At 61.0% G+C, this 19,930-nt stretch overlaps 1 protein-coding gene across 1 annotated transcript; it reads right to left on the minus strand.

Annotated features, from left to right (window-relative positions):
- Positions 1-1,199: 1,199 nt before the first annotated feature.
- Positions 1,200-19,930, minus strand: IGHMBP2 (immunoglobulin mu DNA binding protein 2). Its single transcript, XM_075545244.1, has 15 exons — positions 19,776-19,930; positions 18,071-18,240; positions 13,341-13,539; positions 12,995-13,092; positions 11,382-11,545; positions 10,347-10,547; positions 8,629-8,776; positions 6,406-6,580; positions 5,495-5,674; positions 5,135-5,253; positions 4,862-4,956; positions 3,912-4,035; positions 2,314-3,222; positions 2,009-2,181; positions 1,200-1,754 (listed from the first exon to the last, which is right to left on the minus strand). The coding sequence occupies exons 1-15, from the start codon at positions 19,856-19,858 to the stop codon at positions 1,557-1,559; spliced, it is 3,036 nt and encodes a 1,011-aa protein (XP_075401359.1). The 5' UTR covers positions 19,859-19,930; the 3' UTR covers positions 1,200-1,556.

The following is a 19,930-nucleotide window of genomic DNA, read 5'->3' on the forward strand; positions in this document are numbered from 1 at the left end:
GCCCTAGACCCAGCAGGCTGAGCAGCGGCCACTGTCCCCTGGCTCTTCACCCTGCAACCTCCTGCTGGGCTGACCCACTGCCCACTGCTCAGTGCCCACCTGACCCAATAAAGGGCACCGGTCCTGCTCCTTCTTGAACTGGGGCCAAACCATGCGGAGAGGGGGGCAGCAAGGACACAGACACTGGGGAGGGGGACATGGTGGCAGAGAAGGTGCAGGCTTGGGAGGGGGACCTGAAGATTGAATGGATGGGTGCAGAACGGGGAGGTAGGAGGACACCCTGAGGTGACAGAGCAGGGTGTGAGCCTGGGAGCTAAGAGAACACCCTAAGAGGGTGATAGTGGGGTGTAGGTCTGAGCAGTGGACAGGCACCGGAGGGTGGCAGAGAGCGAGTGTGGGCCTGGAAGAGGACACCTCAAGAAGGTTAGAGTGGGGTGCCAGTCTTAGGCGGTGGAAGGGTGCTCTAAGGGAGTGAAAGAGTGGGGTGCAGGTCTATGTGGTGGACAGGCACCCCGGGAGTATCTGAGCAGGGTACCGGTCTGGGCGACGGGTGGGTACCCCATGCAGAGGCCTCAGCAGGGCTTGCCAAGCTCACGTGTCCAACATGGAGGCATAGAGGGGGCTCCCAGGAGCCTGAAGTCTGGTCCCAAGCCTTGGATGTCACCACGGCCGAGAGAGTGGCCAGGGTGAGCTGGCAAGAGGCTGGCTATGGTGAGGAGTGGGGGATGGGGGACCTTGGAGGAGATGGTGGTCCACAGGGGTCAGACAAGGAGGGAGGCAGTCAGCAGTGAGCAGGGGGGCAGGGGCGGCCCACAGCCCAGGTATCCGTGCCCCTGCCAGGCCAGTCTAGCCCTCAGCTCTGCCAACACGCCCAGTATGCACAGTGCACAACGGGCACAGAGCACACAGTGGGCACGCAGCAGGCACAGAGCACACCGTGGGCACAGCACACAGCAGGTCAGGCTATGGCTGCGAGCCGGGAGGGCCCTTCTCACCCTGGCTCTGCCACAACTCAGAACTCGGGCTACGGCCGCAGGAATGCTTTCCAGCTGACCCTTGTCCCCTCCAACCAGAAGACCCCACCCTGAGCACCACAGGGCCCTCTGCACCCCGAGCGCACACCCGCACCTCTGCCTTCTGCGCGAGGCTCTGAGCAAGAGCGCCGAGGATTCCATCAGACACACAGACAAACGCGCGCGGAAGGCGAATGTGGCTTTACTTCTCCTGAAGTATCCCAGAGCCCCCAAGGACAGATTACTCTGGAGGGTGGGGCACTTCCCTGAGGAGAGTGCCGAGGGCACCCGGGCTTGGGGGTATCAGCAGCAGGGACCTAGGCAGCTCTCCTGGCATGTTCCTATCCAGGCGGCCCGAGCAGGGACTCTGGGGTTCTTTGGAGGCACCAGCAAGGGTCACCCGCAGCACAGCTACACAGTCAAGCAGACCAGGGTCACTGGCACGGACCGCTCTGTCCCCAAGGCACTTTCCCTGTGCTGTCACCTCAGGCAGAGCTGACCACGGGGTGCGGGCCAGAGATGAGGCTGCAGCGAGGGCCACTGTCACTTCTCCTGGTCCCTCTTCTTGCTCCTCCGCTGGCTGGTCAGGGTGTCCAGCTTCTTGTCTAGCCGCCGCTGCAGCTGGGCCCTCTTGGCCGGGTCCAGCTCTCGGTGCTTGGTCCCGCTGCCGGGGTAGATCACGCCCTCACGGCTGATCCTCTGGCGGGCCTGTGCGCGAGCGCGTTCCCCACAGCCATGGACCTGGGAAGGCGGGCCCTATTAGGAGGAGGGCCCAGGGGACCAGAGCCTTCCACACTGCCCGGTGACGGGCAAGCTCGGACCCAGAGCCCCACCAAGATGCTGGATGGTTTCCCATGCGCGCGCGTGCACACACACACACACACACACACCCCACCACCACCCCTGAGCTCAGGCCCGGAGGTCCAGGCCTCCACCCTCAGCACAAGCCCTTCAGCTTCCCCACAGCTTTGGGTGAGAGGTGGGCACCAGCATACCTCAGGCAGGTGGTGGCCCAGGCAGTACCGACGGCCGCAGAGCGAGCAGAGCTGGCCCAGGGTGACCACGCTGGCCACACACTTGGCAAAGGCGCAGGTGCTGTCAGCCTTCACCGCAGCGGACACCAGGGCATCAAAGTCCTCGGCCTCGGGCAGAGCTGCAACCACTGGACCTGTGGGAAGGGCATGGTCACTCAGGAACAAGGGACAGCTGGACTCCAAGGGTGAGGGGCTCGGGGTTTTTGGGTTCCAAAGGGCAAACCCCAGGTCGGGCCCACACCGCTGGACCCGAGGGGGGCTCTTACCTTTTCCTTCCTTCTTCTTCTTCTTCTTCTCCGACGGCTGCCGTGTCCCCGTGACCGCCTGCTTGGGCCTGGCCAGCAGCTCCCGCTGGCCGGCCTCCCTCTGCAGCCGCTCCTGGTGCAAGGCCTTCAGGTCCAGCAAGTCCTTGGCCTGCGCTCCGCAGCTGCCCAGATGACTGGGGGGCTGCTCGGCCTGTGGGGGGCTGCAGGGACGCTCAGACTGGGGGGCACTGGAGGGGCACTCACCCTGTGGGGGGCTAGGGAGGCGATCAGCCTGTAGGGGGGTGCAGGGGTGCTCAGTCTCTGGGGAGCTCCGACGGGGCTCTGTTGGTGGGGCAGGCTGGACAGCCTTGCTGACGGTCACGCGCCGCGCCCTGCCCTCCCCGGCACTGCCGTGCTTCAAGCCCAGCTCCTCAGCTATCTGATGAACCCGCAGCCTGTCGTGGGAGTTCAGGGAGGCGGGGAACTCCAGCCGCATCTCCTCGCTGGCCACAAACTCCCGGATCATGGCTCGGAAGCGATGCTCGTGTTCTGGTCCCTCCGCGGCCTCCAGGCCACCACCATTGAGGCTGGGCTGAAAAGGGGCCTCAGGGCCCAGAGGCTTGGCGCCCGGCTTCTTGCGGTCCTGTCTGGAGGGTCGGGTGGCCCGGGCGCCCTGCTGCGGCACTCTGTCTGGAGGCTGGCGGGGGGCCGGGCCCTGGGAGCCCTCGTGGGCGTAGTTGTCGGGCACGAGGTCATCGAGGTACTCAAAGGCCGAGCGCACCTGCCCGTGCTGCGAGAGGTAGTCCACCAAAGCCTTCAGGAAGGCGTGACTGCTGACCGTGCGGGAGTCACAGACCACGGCCACGTGCCGCCGTGCCCGGGTCACCGCCACGTTGATGCGCCGATCCTCTGCCAGGAAGCCAACCTCGCCTGAAACAGACGGAGCACTGGGGGCTGGAGTACGGGTCCTGCCACGGGCCACGGTGACCCCTCGGCCAGCCCTGGCCCAGGTGGCTGGAAAGACGCAGGTCTGCACACACCTTTGCTCACGCGGCTGCGCACTGAGCGCCATGGCTAGGGCCTCTGCGGCTGCCACACCACACAAGCATGCCAGCCCACCTTATGGAGCCCAACCTCCCATTGACACCCAAGGGAGAAGGCGACATCCCAGAACAAAGCATCCGTCCCCTTCCCGCCAGGCCCACAGACTGCATGGCGGGGCAGGGAAGTCCTGTTGAGGCGGCCTAGACACCAGCCTTGGAGGCTAAGACCCCTGCCCAGTCGAGTCTGGGCATCCCCATCTCTGCTGGGTGCTGAGACTCTTCTGGGCCTGGGCCCTCGCTCCTCTTCCTGGAGGTCGCCTGTCCCCCTCCACCTGGCACGCCCACTCCCACGCAGCCCTGCCATAAGGCCTGCCTCACTGTCCCGCTCGCCCCCAAGCTGGCCGAGCCCCCCACCCTACCCTGGACCCCTGGAAGCTGCCAGGCCCGGAGGCGAGCGCTCCAGCGCCCCCGTGTTGTCTTGGGGCAGAAGTGCGCTCCGCAGATGGCCAGGTGTCTACTGAGGGTTCCTGGTAAGCAGCGTGCGCTTCACCCTCCGCACTTCCCGTGCCCACGCACCTTTCCGGTTGGACCGGACGAAGGACAGGATCACGGCCTCCTTCTCTCGGCCCTGGAAGCCATCCACCGACTTCACCTCCAGCTCGGGGTACCTGTGGGCCAGACTCTGCCGCAGCAGGTCCACCTGCCAGACCAGGTGAGGGGAAGGCGTGGCTTAGCAGCGTGTGTGCGCCCCAGGCGTCGATCCACCGGGAAACCCTGGGAAACTGCCCCTCACAGGCTCCAACAGGGAACCCGGAGCATGGGACCCTATCATTCTCAGCCCAGGGGTCTCTGGGCTGGAGCCTCCTCTCCCTGCGGGGGCTACACACCAGGGCGGGTGGCGACTTCACAGCCAGGGAGCACGTGAGGCAGCGGTACTGGGGCTAGGTTCCTGCCCACCCAGCGCAATCTGCTGCTCCAGGTAGTGGGTGCTGCTGGCTGCCAGAGAGCCTGCCCGACTGATGGTGACCTCATGCACAAGGAGAGGGGACTGTGTGAGCCAAGGGTTGTCCCTGGCTGATTTTCAGAAGCAGATCTTCAGACCTTTCTTCCTAGTCTTAGTCTGGAAGCTTAGCTGAAACCTGTTTAGTGTCAGGGCAACACACAGCCTACCCTGACAGACGGGGTTGTGTCTGAGGTGTCCTGGCCAGGAATCAAACTCGGATCTGCTCTCCAGTCACCAACCTGCCACCAGCGCATGTGGGGGCCCCTGCAGCTGACCTAAGGGCTCCAGCCCAGCCACGGCCATTGGGGGAGGCAGGGACAGCCCAACCAGGCGGGCAGTTAGGGATGAGACCTCCAAGGGAAGCGCCATCAACACAATGGGCGTCCAGCAGCACCATGAACACATGGATACACACACACACACACACAAGCTACCAGGAGTGGGAAGCACAGACGTCCCTGCACCGGGCTGCAGTGGTAATTGCCCACCCGAGTCCCCTCCAGGAAAGAGAAACCCTGCCCACCTGTAGGTTGTACGGTGTGATGACAGCAATGTCACGGGCGTGGACACCGGCCTCCACCAGAGCCTGGACATGCAAGCTGACAAGGCGGACCTCACCTGGAGGGGGACACACAGGAGGCGTCCAGCTGACAGCCACCCCCGCAGCCCCTGGCTGAGCACTGGCAGGCCTCAATCAGGTAAGGGCAGATAGATGCACGCACACACGCAGGGGCGGGACTAAGGTAAGCACGCTGCGCGTTTCCTCCGCCGGCTTCTGGGGAGGAGAGAAGCGCACCTGGGTTGCCTCGCGACTGCTCCTCTTCGCCCTCGAGCTCTGACAGCCCGCAGCCCGCCGTGTCGATGAGCAGCAGGGGCTGCGCCGTCTCCTCGGTGTCGGCCACGCCCGGGAGGTCCCTGCCACAGCGGGGACCAGCCCTGAGTGCCAGGACGCCAGCCCCCGCTCCCCAGGCCTCCCCCACACTGCGGCCCAGCAGGGAAAGGGCCTGGCGTCCCCAAGCCAGAGCGGCACCGACATGCCGCTCTCCCCTGCTCCCACCCCCATTCCTCTGGCACAGCCTCTGGGGCCGTGTCGCGTATGACGGGCAGTGAGGGCTGGGGGCAAGGCAGGGGCCCAGGACCCAAGCACACTGCTCACCTCAGCAGGTGCTCAGCCACGGAGGAGTGGGCCACGAGCTGTCCATGGTACAGGGCCTCGGAGGCCCACTGTGCAATGGCCCCGTGCATGCGGTATTGCACCGTCAGCATCCGCACCTGTGCCGCGTGTCGCTCGGCCAGCCGCTCCATCAGGCTCAGCGACAGCCCCGCCTCCGCGGCCCTGCGCCCAGAACCACGGGCAGCTGAGCAGGGGCCACACGGACCCGGGGCTCAGCAGGCAGAGAGGGGCAAGCTGACCCCACCTGGGGGCCCTTCACCACCTTCACCCCCAGCCTCAGTGGGCTGGGGAGGCGGCCTGGGCAGCTGGGGCACATCCTCTCCTGCCTGAGACCCTGCATCTACGAGCCCCTACAGAAGAACCCCCGTGGGAGGGGTTCTTTGCCCAGGACTCAAGAGGCCAGGGGTTGTGACCCACAGAACAGCTTGAATGCTCGGCCACCCACACCAGGCCTGCTGGGCTTAACCTGCCACCCTCCAGGGGGTCCCGACTCCCAGCAGCACCCCCCCACACCTTCTGAGCAGCACGGCCCCCCACCCCTCGGGGCTTTCACAGCTGGGACCTTTCAGGACAGTTTGTCAGGCCTGCCTTCCAAGGCACTTCTCAGTGGTTCTAACCTGCCCCCTTTGGGTAGAAAACACTGTACTGTCTTTTACGCCTGCCCCGTGCCCCCACACTGGAGTCTTTGGGGAGATTTAATTTAGGTCGACAGGCCCCAGCGAGCGCCTGTGAGGCTGATGAATGCAATATAACCCCTCCACCCCCAGCCCCCACCCCTTCCCTCCATCCCCAGGGAGCAGAGAAGTCTCAACAAATAAATGTACCACAACAGGGCAGGAGAGGAATGGGGAGCGGGCGGAGGAGGGTGAGGGTACAAGAAGAGAAGGCCGTACTCATGTGAGACCACGGTGGGGGGCAGCTGCTTGTGGTCCCCTGCCAGGATGCACTTCCTGGCCTTGAGCAGCGGGATCCAGCAGCTCGCTTCCAGGGCCTGGGCACACTCGTCGATGACCACCACGTCAAAGTAGCTCTCGGGCAGCAGTTTTAAAGGGCCGTCGGAGGAAGCGCCTGGTCCAAACGGGAGCCAGAGTTCTGGTCACAGGAGGCTCTGGCTTCTAAGCACCACACTAAAGGTGAACGCTCTACCACCCCCAGTGAAAAGGCAGAGGCTGCCTACAGAAGACAGAGCCCACTTCAAGGGTAAGGACCCCATTCAGAACAGCATGAGGTCGGCCGTGCCCACACAGTCATCGTCGAATCAGAGCAGCCTGTCCCAGAGGACAGCAGCACCACCAGAAGGGACATCCTTAAAAATGCCCCTGCAGACCTAAACCGGTCCCAGCTTTCAGACCAAGCCTCCTCTGAACAGGAGGAAGCAGGTATCTCTGGTACCCAGATCCTGGAAGTCATCCACAGGGATCCAGGGACCGAAGGGCCTTGTCACTACGAGATGTGAATGGGATCAGGGCATTATGCCTCTAATTCCAGGGGCACGGCAGCATGGCTTCCACCCTGTTCCGAACATCAATGTACACCCGGAGACCGAGCCATCCAACCCGCCCGCCCACAGGCTGCAAGGGCAATGAGCTCATTCATTCCTCCGAACGACCTGTGTCTGGCGCCCCCGTGTGCCCAGTCCTGGTGGCGGGCACTCGGGAACCAGCTGCTCAGCAGGATGGAGGCTGGGCTCTCCACTCCCCAGTCATTCCCAGAAACTCAGGGGCACCTTCTACCCTGTCCTAGAAGTCGCTGTGAGTCAGAAGCCACCTGATGGCACCTGATGTGCGTTTGTGTTTGTTTGTTTGCTGCTGCTGTTACTTTTTGTTTTGAATGAAAGAAAAAGAACCAGGGAGCAAGACGGTCGTTTCATGACGACGAGCTCGCAGTTAGCAGCCTGACCCACGCTGCCACCAGGGCTCCTTGTTAGAGGGACAGCAAGGGAGTGTTACGGACAACTCTACGCCACCAACTGACAACTGAGGGGATAAAAGACAAAATCTCGGAAAGACACCAGTTTGCTCCAGGAGAGAGACCCTGGCAGTCCGAATGGGCACAAAGAGGTGGAGGGTGGCCCGTGGGGAGGCATGTGGCCTAGGCGCTGGGCTCACCGGGACCCTGTAGGACAGAGCGGAGCTGCCCCAGGCGGGGCTCCGGGCCAGTCGTCTTCAGGACAGCACAGCCTCATCTTTCTCCTGGGAGCAGCGGATGGGTCTGAACCATCAGCGACCGAGCGCTGCACCAACACTGCGGGAATCGCTAAGTGGGGACCTGATTTGCTGCCTAAGGAACACAGCGCGAGGAGGAAGAAGAGAGGACTGGAGAAGCCCTGCCCCTGTGGGATTCTGGGACTGCAGCTCTTTACAGGCTAGGGAGACCCGTCTGTGAGAGCGACAGCCTCTGGTGCCAACTGGAGGATATGAAGCGTGAAGGGGCGTCAGGTCACAGCCTGATGATGCCTCCTTGTGGGCACGGCCTTCTCATGAGCATTCTGGGAACTTCCTCTCTCTCCCTGAGAGTGGGTCACACGCTCTCTCTGCTTCACCTTGCTGACAAGCCACGTGGAGCCACAGCAGGGACCTGCCAGAGTAGTGGTGCTTCCGCCGCCACTGGATCCACAAGGCTTCGCCCACAGTCCTGTGAGCTGCCTGCATTCAGCATTGATCGTTGCAGGTGCTACATGTCTGAAGAGGAACTTATGGACTAGTCTGGGACATATGGGCTAACTGGACTTACAGTCTTGATCTGGACTGGGCTGGCGTGCTTTCCTGATCTATAGCTACTTCTCCATAGAAAGCTCTCTCTCACGTACAGGTGAGTGTGGCTGGATTTGTTCCTCTAGTCCGCCCGGTCTCACACACTGTCATTCTCCTTCTGCGCATCAGGGAAGTGGAAGGCAAACTCACACACTTTCTCACAAAGGGCAGCTCCGGCAAGCCCAGGGCCAAACCCACTGCCACCGATCAAGTCCAGCTCCGAGCGGCCCTGGCAGGCAGCTGGATCGCTCCCTGGGCTCCAAAGCGGTATCTTTGCAAGTGCAGAGAACCTCACCTTTCTCCCTCGGAGGGGCCGACCCTGTGAAGAGCAGCCGGGGGTGGTGGGGGTGGTGGTGCGCTCACCTGTGTTGGTCGCCAGCACCACGCGGGCCGCGGTCAGGACCCCCAGCATGGCCGCTTCCTCCCTCGCCTTCAGCTCCTTCCGGAGCTGCTTGACCTCAGCCCAGACACGACCCCGCTCTCTCTTCTCCTGGGCCTTCTGGGTTCTGGCCTGCACAGGGCAGCAGAGAGAGTCACGCCGAACTGGCTTCACGCGCCTTCTGCTCATTGCTGCTCGTGGAGGACTGGGGTTTGCTTTCCACGTCCCCAGCTTGGCGGAGCCCTGGAGACACTCGCTCTCAAGTGTCACACACTTCTCTTTCACAAAAAGCTGACACACATGGGCACCTCGCCTGGGCCCCCCCACACACACACCCATCCACCGGCACCACCCCCAACAGGCAGCACAAAGCAGCTGAGGTCAACGAGACACCACAAGAGGAGCCAAACACACACACCACACTCACACACACACACGCACACCACACTCACACACACCACACACACACACACCACACACACACACACCACACACACACCGGCACCACCCCCAACAGGCAGCACAAAACAGCTGAGGTCAACGAGACACCACAAGAGGAGCCAAACACACACACCACACACACACACACACACACCACACTCACACACACCACACACACACAACACACACACACCACACTCACACACACCACACACACGCAGACACCACACAGACACACCACACAGACACACCACATACACACACCCCACACACACCCCACACACACACCACTCACACACACCACACACACACACACCACTCACACACACCACACTCACACACACCACCCACACACCACACACACACACCACACACATACACACCACACACATACACACACCACACACACACACCATACACACACACCACACACACACACCACACACACCACACACACCACACACACACACACCACATACACACACCACACACATACACACACCACACACACACACCACACACACATACACATACCACACATACACCACACACACACACTCACACACACCACACACACTCACACACACACACACACCCCACACTCAAGTCCCCAGAATTCCAACTCATGGAACTCGCTTTCTGGAGCCAAAGAGGCTGGGAAAGCCCCTGAACTACTGCCCTGTGGTCCACCTGTAACCTTTCCACCCCAAAGACCCATGGTTTTAAAATCAAGCGACATCTCAGCTTAACTTGCACGCAATGCCTGCCTTGTGCTTTTGTGACACTGTGCGTAAGCAGCTCGGGTGGCACCGTGGGTTATGCGTTGGGCTGCTAACTGCAAGGTCAGCAGTACGAAACCCCCAGCAGCTCTAAGTGAGAAAGCAGAGGCTGTCTGCCTCGGACACCCACAGCGACAGTGCTGCTCCGCCCTGCAGGGTCCCCGTGAGTCGACATGGACTCGGGGTGGCAATGGGAGTGGCTTGAGTTTGGTACAGGGGGTCAAAGGGCCGCCAGTAGAGCGGAGAGAGTGGACGGGCAGCTCGGGGCCAGTGAGCGGCTGATCGTGGGGAAGAGCAGCGCAGAGGAGGGCAGAGAGAGGGCTTGTGCAGAGATTGCAAACTGACCCCCGCTTAGCTGGGCACGCTGTCAACAAGGACAGAGAGAAGCCCCCTGAAACATCCCTGCGTCACGAAGCTCATGAGGAGGGATGAAATGATCACAGCAGACCCCCACGCTCCTCCGGGGCCCGGGGGGCACCTACACAAGCCTGGTCGATGTCCTTCCTGATGTCGGCCACGATCTGGGCGCCGTCGCTCCGCGCCAGCACGGCGTCCAGGGAGTGGTGCTGCACAGCCGCCAGCAGGCGGGCCGGGTGCCCCAGGCGCAGGATCCTGCGCTCCCCGCGGGCCAGGCGCTCCACCAGGTTGTCCACCGCCACGTTGGAGGGCGCGCAGCACAGCACCTGGCGGAGGGCACACGGCTCACACCAGGGCCGGTCAAAGTCAGCCCCCAGTGGCTCCTCCGAGTCCTCGGCGACCTAGGAGGGCAGGGCACCACTGCCCCCTCGGGCTTCCACGGATATCCGTCTTTACGAGTGCCGATGCCTCGTCTTTCTCCCAGGGTGCTGCTGGCTAGGCATTCACTGACCGCAAGTCCGGCGGTTCAAACCCTCCAGCTGCTCCTCGGGAGAAAGATGAGGCTGTCCGCTCCCATCAAGGTGCAGGACCTCAGAGCCCCTGACTGGGGTTGAGATGGGTTGGAATCGACTTGATGGCAGTGGGTGTGAGTCATCACAGCTGAGTGACTCCTTGGTACAGGGGGGCCGGGGGTGAGGGTGTAAGTGTGCTCTGAAACAACGGGGGCGGGGGGGGGCGGCAACTGTCACATCGCAGAGCCAGTGAAGGTGCCATCTGACTGAACAGCTCAAGGTGAGAGGGAGGGGCTGCAGTCCTCCCAGGGGGGGTGGAGGGGGGTGCAGCCAGAGGTCGGCACCGAGGCTCCATCACATGGGGCTGGCTATCTGGGGTGACCGACTGCCAGTGTGCCGCTCAAAGCTCATGCTCCCTATGGTACATGGTGCCCCATGCTGTGGGTCAACTGGTCAGCCCAGTGGGTATGTTAGTTTCTGCATGGTCAAGGACACACGGGGCCCACCTCTCAGGCGGATTGGTGCTTTCCCATACCACCCCAGCAGTTTCCAACCCTATTTTAGAAACGCATAATCATCACAAAAAAAACCCACACTGCTCTAAACCCCGTCCTCCAGAAGCCCCCCCCCACCCAAGTAACCGCCCACCTTGGCGCCCTGCTGCACGGCCTGCAGGATGACCTCTACCACTGTTGTGGTCTTTCCGGTGCCGGGGGGCCCATGGATGATAGCCAGCTCCCGCTGGGCCAGCGCGAAAGAGACTGCCTCTCTCTGGGAGGCGTCCAGGCAGGGGTTCTGGAAGGTCAGCGGGGCTGCAGAGGAGGAGACACGGGTCAGAGCCCGGCCCCCTCCTCTCGGAGTGTGCACCTGTGGGAACCAGCACAAGGCGTCCAGGGAGCAGTGTCCACCCCCACCCCAAGGGCAGCTGACCAGTGCCAGGTAAATCTGGCCAGGACAAGGAGCAGCATGCCCCACCGCCCTTCTTCCAGTTCCCAGCCTAGGTGAGCGGCTGGCACGGTCACCATTTATACCTCCCACCATGCCACACCCAGCAGATCGGGAGACCCCACTGCCCCTGGACCCTGCAGGTCAGCGCAGACCTGCCCTGTGGGTTCCCAAGGCTGTACATGTGTGAGCCTCTAGGGAGAGCCCCGGCGATCCAGTCGGCAGTTCAAAACTACCAGCAGCTCCTTGGGGAAAGACTGGGCTTTCTACTCCAGGCAACAGTGGGCGCTTGGAAATCCACAGGGGGAGCTCTGAGTCAGCGTGGATCCAGTGGCAGGGAGCCTGTCTGGAGATGGAACCTCCTTTCTCCCTCGGAGCAGCAGGAAGGTTAGCAGCCTGATGCCTGCCTGACCTGCTGCGTCACCAGGGCTCCTTTGGCGCAACCAGAAAACTATTGACCGGACATTGAACGCAGCTGGAAAAAGGCACCAGTGCTGGTCCCACGAAGCTTGTTCAAACCCAAGACTGAAAACACTCCTGCCTTGGAGGCGACGCCGGCTTGCAGGGCAGAACGGCCCTGTGGGTTCCCAAGGCTGGAGCTCTTCACAGTACAGAAAGCCCCACAATTCTCTTGCGGAGCGGCTGGTGGCTCTGAACGGCTGCCGCTGAGGTTGGCAGCCCAACATGTAACCACTACATGACCAGGGCCCCCTTTTTGAAAACACGCACACCAAGTGCTACTTGGCACGTGTGCCGTGAGCCAGTGCTCGCAGCTAGGAGCGTGATCAGAACATTCCAGAATGCTGAGCTGCGCCCCAGAGCACAATGGCTTTGTGAGCTTGGGACTTGCAAAATCCTGCCACCGAGCAGAGCGTCCACTACAGGTACACTCCCTAGGGCAGGACACCCAGGACAGGACGGCGAGGGCAGGCTTCTAGCCACAGGCTGGACGGATGACACTGTGAGCAGGGCATGTAGCTCTGACCTGGCTTACTTAGCACTCGGGAGTGGACACACAGGGTGGTCAAACTGTTCACTGCGGGTCAGTAAGCAGCCATGACCCCGAGGGTGGCCAGCCCGGTCAGGGACTGGAAGTCTACACGGGGGCTGTAGTGGGTGGGGCAGAGAGACAGAGGTCAGTAGTCCTAACAGTGGCCCTCTGAGGGGCTAGAGCCCCCATGAGGCTGCCCACTACTGGTGCGCAGGCGAGCCTGAGGAGCTGACACTGCTGGCCGAGTCACATGACACATGCCCCCCCCCCCCACTGGCTTCCTCTGATGCCATTCCAGTGGGCGAGGGACAGCTAAAGCTCTTACGTGTTTCGCCAGCAGGACTCGGGGCCGAGTGGCCAAAGAGGACGTCGATGACAGGGGACGCAGGTCCCGAGTGGTGCTTCTTCAGGGTCAGCAGGGCTCTGCCAGGGGGAGGGGACGGTCAGTCACCACCAGAGGTGGCCCTTCGGTGCCCGGCCCCACCTGAGCCACCCTAGCCCTGTCCACCCATGGCCAGGCACTCTGCCTACCCCAGCCCTGTGCACCCCCAGCCTCGTGCACCCACAGTCAGCCACTCTGCCCACCCCAGCTCTGTGCAACCCCAGGCCTGTGCACCCACGGCCAGCCCCTCTCCTGAGTGCCCAGTAGGAAGGTCCCCACGCACGCTCACTTCTTCAGTCGCTTGTACGTGACGTCATTGGCCAGCTGGAGGAGCCTGTAAGAAGTGTCGCGGTCCAGGCTCAGCTGGGACTCCTGGGACTCCTGGTGGTCGAAGGCCACTGTGACCGACTGCTGGGTGACCCGGGTCAGAACGCCCGTGGCCAGCTGAGTGCCCTCGTGAGCAGCGTCATACAGCCCCACGATGTCGCCTGCAAAACAGAAACGCGGGCATCATGCGTGTGCGCGGGAACACGAGCTGCTGCACTGCCAGCCAAGGCTCCGTCCCCACACTGTGCACACAGGAGTGCTCCTGGGGGACAAGAGGGAACGATGAGGGGACCACACTAACCCAGAGCTGGCATGGGGAAGAAAGGGCTGGTGAACTGCTCGGTGTAAAGATCGGGGTGGGGGGGCGGTGCAGAGCGGGGGGACTTGGGGGACAAACCACCAAGATGGTTTGGGGAAGCAAGCATTAGATAACGTCTATACAACTCGTTCTAAAAGCAATTTAGCCATGGTAGTGTACGATATGTGGACACTACCACAAGCAAACTAAGCAGCCGAACTTGACCCAGGGTTCCCGTGGGAGCAGGAGGAAGAGTCGCTGCTTAGGGGCGTTGAGTCTCCGTTCTCGGTGGTGGGGTGACCTGGAGAAGGCTCAACAGTGGCTGCTCAGCAGGAAGAGAGCCGTCCGTGGCCCCGAGTCACACACGTGGGAGGGGTGGACCTGGACACTGTCCGGCTGTGCGTATTCTGGTGACGGTTATAACATAATGCCATGAGTGACAGCAGAACAAGAAGAACATGTGCTGGACTAGACTGTGGTGACGACTGACACCTCCTCTTGATACGCTGAGTTAATGAATTGTGTGACATCTGGAGGAAGTGCGATACAAGTTTTAAAAAAAATGACCAGAGGCCTCCCGGAGCAGCCTGCCCTGTAAGACGCGGGCTCCCCATGAGTCAGGGTCCACTTGATGGCCGCGGGCTGGTTAAAAGGAACTGACGGTACCTGAAGAGCCGCCTCCACCCTGCGCTGTGTCAGTGCAGGCTCTGAGCTGCAGCCACAGCAGCCTGTGCTCAATCTACTCAGGAGATGCCATCGGTGCCTCCTGCACAGGGAGGGCGGGGGCTACTGCAGAAAGCTTGTGAACGAAAGGGCTCTCTGCGGGATGCTGAGGGGGAGGGCGGGAGGGGGAGGGGGAGGGCCCCGCCCCCCCCCGAGGTGTGCACTGGCCCTGAGCATGGCATTCAAGGGTCCACAGAGGAGGGTGGCTGTTGACGGGGCACCCATGAGAGACCACCCTTCCCACAGGGGCCACTGTTTGGTGGCCTGACCATTGCCAGGTGGCTCTGATGGGCCTCACCCAACTCCAAGACCACACTCGGATCTGCAGCCCACGCCATGCCTCAGTTCTCTAGTGCTGCTGTCACGGAAATACCACAAGGGGGTGGCTTTGTCAAACAGAAACTTTTTTTCTCAAAGTTTAGAGCCAGAGCCTGGTCCGAGGGGTGTATAGTGTGCTACACATTCTCTGCTTAGGAGGAAGGTGCGTGTCTCCTTCAGCACCTGGAGCCCGGGTTCCTTGGGGATCAGCTCACCTCTCCCTCCTCCCTTGGTCTAGCCCAGGGGCAGGGAACATCTGGCTCACAGGCTATATTTAAAATAAAGCTACTGCCTGCCATCTAGTTGATGCCGACTCAGAGCGACCCTGCAGGGTAGGGTAGAACTGTCTCTGTGGGTTTCTGAGAGTGTAACTGTTTACGGGAGTAGAAAGGCTGATGGTTTCAGATCGCAGCCCAGCTGGTAACCAGTATGCCACCAAGGTTCCGAATATGCCCCACAAACATCACCCCTACCCCCAACATCTCCCCCGAGAGGAGCAGTTCCAGCCGTCACAGTGGGAGCGAGTTAGGGAAATGTCCAACCAGTGTGACCCTCAAACGATGCCGTAAATATCCAAATGGCCCTGACGGACAAAAGGTCCCCACCCTGTTCCAGAGCCCTGAGAGCAGCCCTCACAGACAAAGGCTCCTCAAAAGGGAGGGAACCGTGGGACAGAGCACTTTACTTTGTACAGATTCCAGCCTTGTTGGACCCACTGAGATGGGGGGTAGGGGGGCCCAGACCCACTGACCCACCATTGACTTCAAACCCTGAGCCGGAGCTTGAGGTCAAGTCCTGAGAGGAAACCGCGGGGGCAAGGAGGCACACGGCGCCTCTCTAGACTCCCTGCTCAGTTCTCCTTCAACCTGAGCCCCTGCTCTAGAAGCTGCTTAGCACAAGTCCACAGCATGTGCTCAGCTCCCAGCTCTTCTTTCTTGGGGTACTGAGATCCCCCACTTACTTTCTCTCTCTCTCTCAAGATAAAAAGCGATGAAGGCCACAGCCCAAAGAAATCCCCCCGACACAGAGCGGGCTGTGCCTGAGGACAGGTGCTGCCCCCCCCCTGCCTCCTCCCCTCCCCTCACCCTGTGCCCGTGGAGGGGTGCATGTCAACGCAGTGTTCCTTAGAATCCCGCACCGCTGCCCTGCCCGGACAATCACCCCTGCCACCGCTGCGCTGACTGCAGAGACGCAGGGCTGCTTGCTGCTGTTGCAGGTGCCGTCCTGCCGACGCCGACCCCCAGCGACGCCGTTTGCCAGCTCCTGCCCCGGCCTCAGAGTCGCCTTATGCGTGAGCCCCTGGTGGCAGCCACTGCTGTCCCTCCATCTCGAGGGTCTTTCTCTTTCTCAAACAGGATGGCTGTCTCCAGGGGCCGGTCTCTCCCGACATGTCCAAAGCACAGGGACAGCCTCGCCATCCTCGCTTCTGCGGAGCACGCGGGCTGGGCTTCCTCCGGATCGCATGTGTTCACTCTCCTGGGGGGCGGGGGGGCGGGGGGGCTGTGCCGCGGTCGGTGCTCTCACCGCACCATGCAAAGGCAGCGCCCTATTCACAGTCCAGCGTTCGCAGGTAGAGGAAGTGATCAAAAAACGCACAAATCACGGTTTGGGTCAGGCGCGCCTCACAGTGACACCTTAGCTCTTGTGCACTCTGAAAAGGCACAATCCACCCTTGGGTTTCCCCACGCTGCAGCCGTGGGCCATAACGGTGGAAGCGATTCCTCTCTCGGGGCCAATACTCATCCAGTTGTTGCGGTCGGAGTCCGCAACATACAAACCTCTCCTTCTCCACCGAGGGGCTTCTGTGCTGAGGAGGCGCCCTGGTGGCGAAGTGGTTACACATTGGGCTGCTAACTCCAAGGTCAGCGGTTCGAAACCACCAGCTGCTCCATGGGACAAAGAGGGGCTTTCTACGCCCGTGACAAATTACAGTCCCAGGAAGGCACAGGAGCAGTTCTACCCCGTCCCGTGAAGGTGCTCTGAGTCAGAACAGACTGGATGGCGGTGCGGGTTGGAGGGGCAGGGAAGTCACAGGGCACGAACACATCCTACCACTGACTGTGGGAATGGCCGTGAAATACGTGAGTTTACCAACAGCTGCTGAAGCACACACTCTAAGTGGGTGTGGCAGTGACCTCATCTCCTGCCAATTGGAGCAAAGGGGTGGAGTCCAGCCTGTCAGTGTCATGGCAGGACAGGCTCTGCTTTGTCTTCCTGCTGACAGGACACATGGACTAGACTGATGGTAGCCTGAGCCTTGAAGCTGGAGGAGCCACGTGGAGACCCTGACAGCGCTGAGATGCTTCCACCACCACTGGATCCACAGCTTTCCACCCACTGGCCTGTGATCTTCCTGCACTCGGCGTCATTTCATGTGTTGTGAGTCTGAAGAGGAATTTACAGACTGGTATTGGGTATATGGGCTAATATCGGACTTATGGACTTGATCCAGACTGGGCTGGGGTGTTTTCTCAATGTACAATTGCTCTTGCATATAAAGCTCTTTCTTACACACACGAGTCTCCCTGGATTTGTTTCTCTAGTCCACCCAGACTAGCCCACTGTGTATTGTATATGTCACTCAGATAGATAGCAATAAAGATTTTTTTCAAGGGTTGGGGAAGAAAAAGAACAGTGACGTTCGGATCTGTGTGGCAACAGGCAGGAGCCTTGGAACTTTGCTGAGTGAAAGACGCCGACCCAGGTGGTATCAAGCATGGTCCCACTGAGAGGAAGCGTCCAGGGAAGGCGCATGGATAGAGACACAGAGACTAGATCGGTGGTCAGCTAAGGCTTGGGGCTGGTGAGCTCTGGTGGCATAGGGGTCACCCGTGGGGCTGCTAACCACAGGGTCAGCGGTTCAAAAACCACCAGCAGCTCTGCGGAAGAAAGATGGATGGGGCTTTCTACTCCCATGAGAAGGTACTGCCTCAGGAACTCAGGGGCAGTTACACCCCATCCTGCAGGGTCACTAGGAGTCGGCCCCGACCGGATGGCGGTGAGTTGGGATGGAGTGGGCTTAGGGGAGGAGGCTCTGGTGGCAGAGTGCTTAAGCCCTCGGCTGCTAACAGGAAGGTCGAGGTTCGGACCCACCAGCTGCTCTGCAGGAAGAGGCATTCTGCCTCTGAAAAATACACAGCCTCAGAGACCCTTTGGGGCAGCTCTGCTCTGTCTGCAGGATCCTCAAGAGTGGGCATCAGCTTGTCGGCAGGGGGTTCAGGGCACAGCCGTGGGAGGGGAAAGATAGCGACAGAGCTCAGGGTCTCCCGACTGGAATCGTCACTCTTTCCAGTGAACTTCTCAACCCCGCAACGTCCTATCTGGATGCAGCTGGAATGCACTCTCCCACTCACCGGACGTGAAGTTGTTACTGGGCAGGAAGGCTTCGGGCCCATACTTCCTGGGCTCAAAGGTGGCCAGGAGCCGGCCATACAGCCCGGTCCGCTGGCTGGACACGGACAGCTTTAGCAGACAGACGCCTCGCCTCTGCAACTCCTTGGGAGAGATGTTCTCCTGCCAGGCCCTGGAAGACATCGACGTGCATACTGAGCACTCTGCTGGGCCTGCCTTTATTCCCGTACGTGCCGTAGGCAGGAAAAGGAGGCGAAAGGCACACTGGGAGGTACTCAATGCTCCCTGACAAAATGTCAGCACTGCCCCAGCCCCCAACTTCCCCTCCTGTAGTCCCCGGCCCAGAATGCCCAGACCCTCCTCCCAGTAACTCGAGACAGAACCCCTGGTCACCTCTGCCCACCTCCATTCCCACTGCCCACCTCCAGCTTCCTGTGTCACTGAGACCTATGGCCCCTTCCCCTCATGCATCCTGAATCCACCTCTGCTGCTGGTCCTTACAGCTACATACAGCCCACTCAAGCCACAGCATCACTCACCAGGCTCCTAATTGCCTTGCCAGAGTTGTCTGGCTCGGCAGCTAAAGGAAAGGTCAAAGGTTCAAGTACACCCAAAGGTGCCTTGGGGGGGCAGGCCTGGCGATAAACCACTTCTGCAAAGGCAGCTATTGAAGACCCCATGGGGTGCAGCTCTGATCTGGGCACACGTAGAGAGGTCAGTCAATCCCATAGAAACCATCACTGGTAACTGGCCTCTCCATGTCCTGCTGTCTTCCAAAAATGCACATCTATGACCTTTCTGAACAAGGAAGATGGAAGTAATACCGGTGCTTTTCAAGTACGGTGCCAGGGGAAGAAGACTGAGGGGTGGGGAGGGTATCAAAAGATCTGTCTTGGGAAATGCACTGCCGGAATGCTTAGAGGCCAGGATGGGCAGACTGGGTCTCAGTACGTTGGACATGCTTGTCAGGAGAGACCAGTCTCTGGAAAAGGCATCACGGTTGATAAAGCGAAGGTGCAGCGACAAGGCGGACTGACAGTGGGCTCAACCCATCACACTACTGTGGGGATGGCCCATGCAGGACGAGGCCGTGTTCCATTCGGTTGTACACACAAAGGTCACTGTGAGTCGGCACTGACCACACCGCCACCTCCCTCACCAGCTGCGCCACTCGGAGGCCAGGCCTTTCCTCCTTGTGCTCATCTGAGCAGCTCCATTGAAACCTGCTACAGGTAGATGCTCCAGGGAGCCATCTGCTGGGAGTTGAAGCAGGTCTCCCACCAGGAGAGGGAGAACTTGAGGAGCGAACTATCTCCGCCTTCGGAGAACTCCGTATACTGGCTCAAACGCAGGGTGGTCGGGTGGCTTCTGGCTCATAAAGACCCTATCGGGCAGGAAAGGGAACCGCACCGTGGGGCTTTCCCAGGCTGGAAACATTTACCAGCGCAGGCAGCCTCGTCTTTCGCTGGAACTAACTGCTGGTGGGTTCGAACCGCTGACCTTGTAGTGGCAGCTCAATGCGTAACCCGCTACACCATGCTTCGGCTGTTACGTTCAGAGAGGGGATTTCAGGTGCAGAAAAGAAGGGGCTTCCCGGGGGTCCGGAAGTGCACACAGGCTGCCGCGGGCGGTCCCCAGGGTGCGGTGTCCAGCGGCCGAGGCCCCGCCGGCCCGAGGGGTCGGCAGCTCGGCGCCGGGCCGGCGTACCTGCGCTCCTCGACCTCCGCGTCCCTCTCGAGCTCCAGCAGGTCCAGCTGCTTCGTCACGAAGCTGTCCACCGTCGTCGCCATCGCCGCCGCGGGGCTTCCGCGCCGGGTCGGCCCCCACCGTCCGCGGCGCCCGCGCGGCCCCGCCGGACCCGG

Source organism: Tenrec ecaudatus, chromosome 4, assembly GCF_050624435.1.
Source record: "Tenrec ecaudatus isolate mTenEca1 chromosome 4, mTenEca1.hap1, whole genome shotgun sequence".
NCBI lineage: Eukaryota > Metazoa > Chordata > Mammalia > Afrosoricida > Tenrecidae > Tenrec > Tenrec ecaudatus.

Bases quoted from the DNA above. Each gene is read 5' to 3' on its own strand.
- IGHMBP2 (XM_075545244.1), bottom strand. From the start codon at position 19,858: ATGGCGACGACGGTGGACAGCTTCGTGACGAAGCAGCTGGACCTGCTG. The intron at 13,540-18,070 runs GTGAGTGGGAGA...TCTGTTTTGCAG, and splicing joins CAGTAACAACTTCACGTCCG to GCGACATCGTGGGGCTGTAT. The intron at 6,581-8,628 runs GTGAGCGCACCA...CGTTTGGACCAG, and splicing joins GGTGCTGGCGACCAACACAG to GCGCTTCCTCCGACGGCCCT.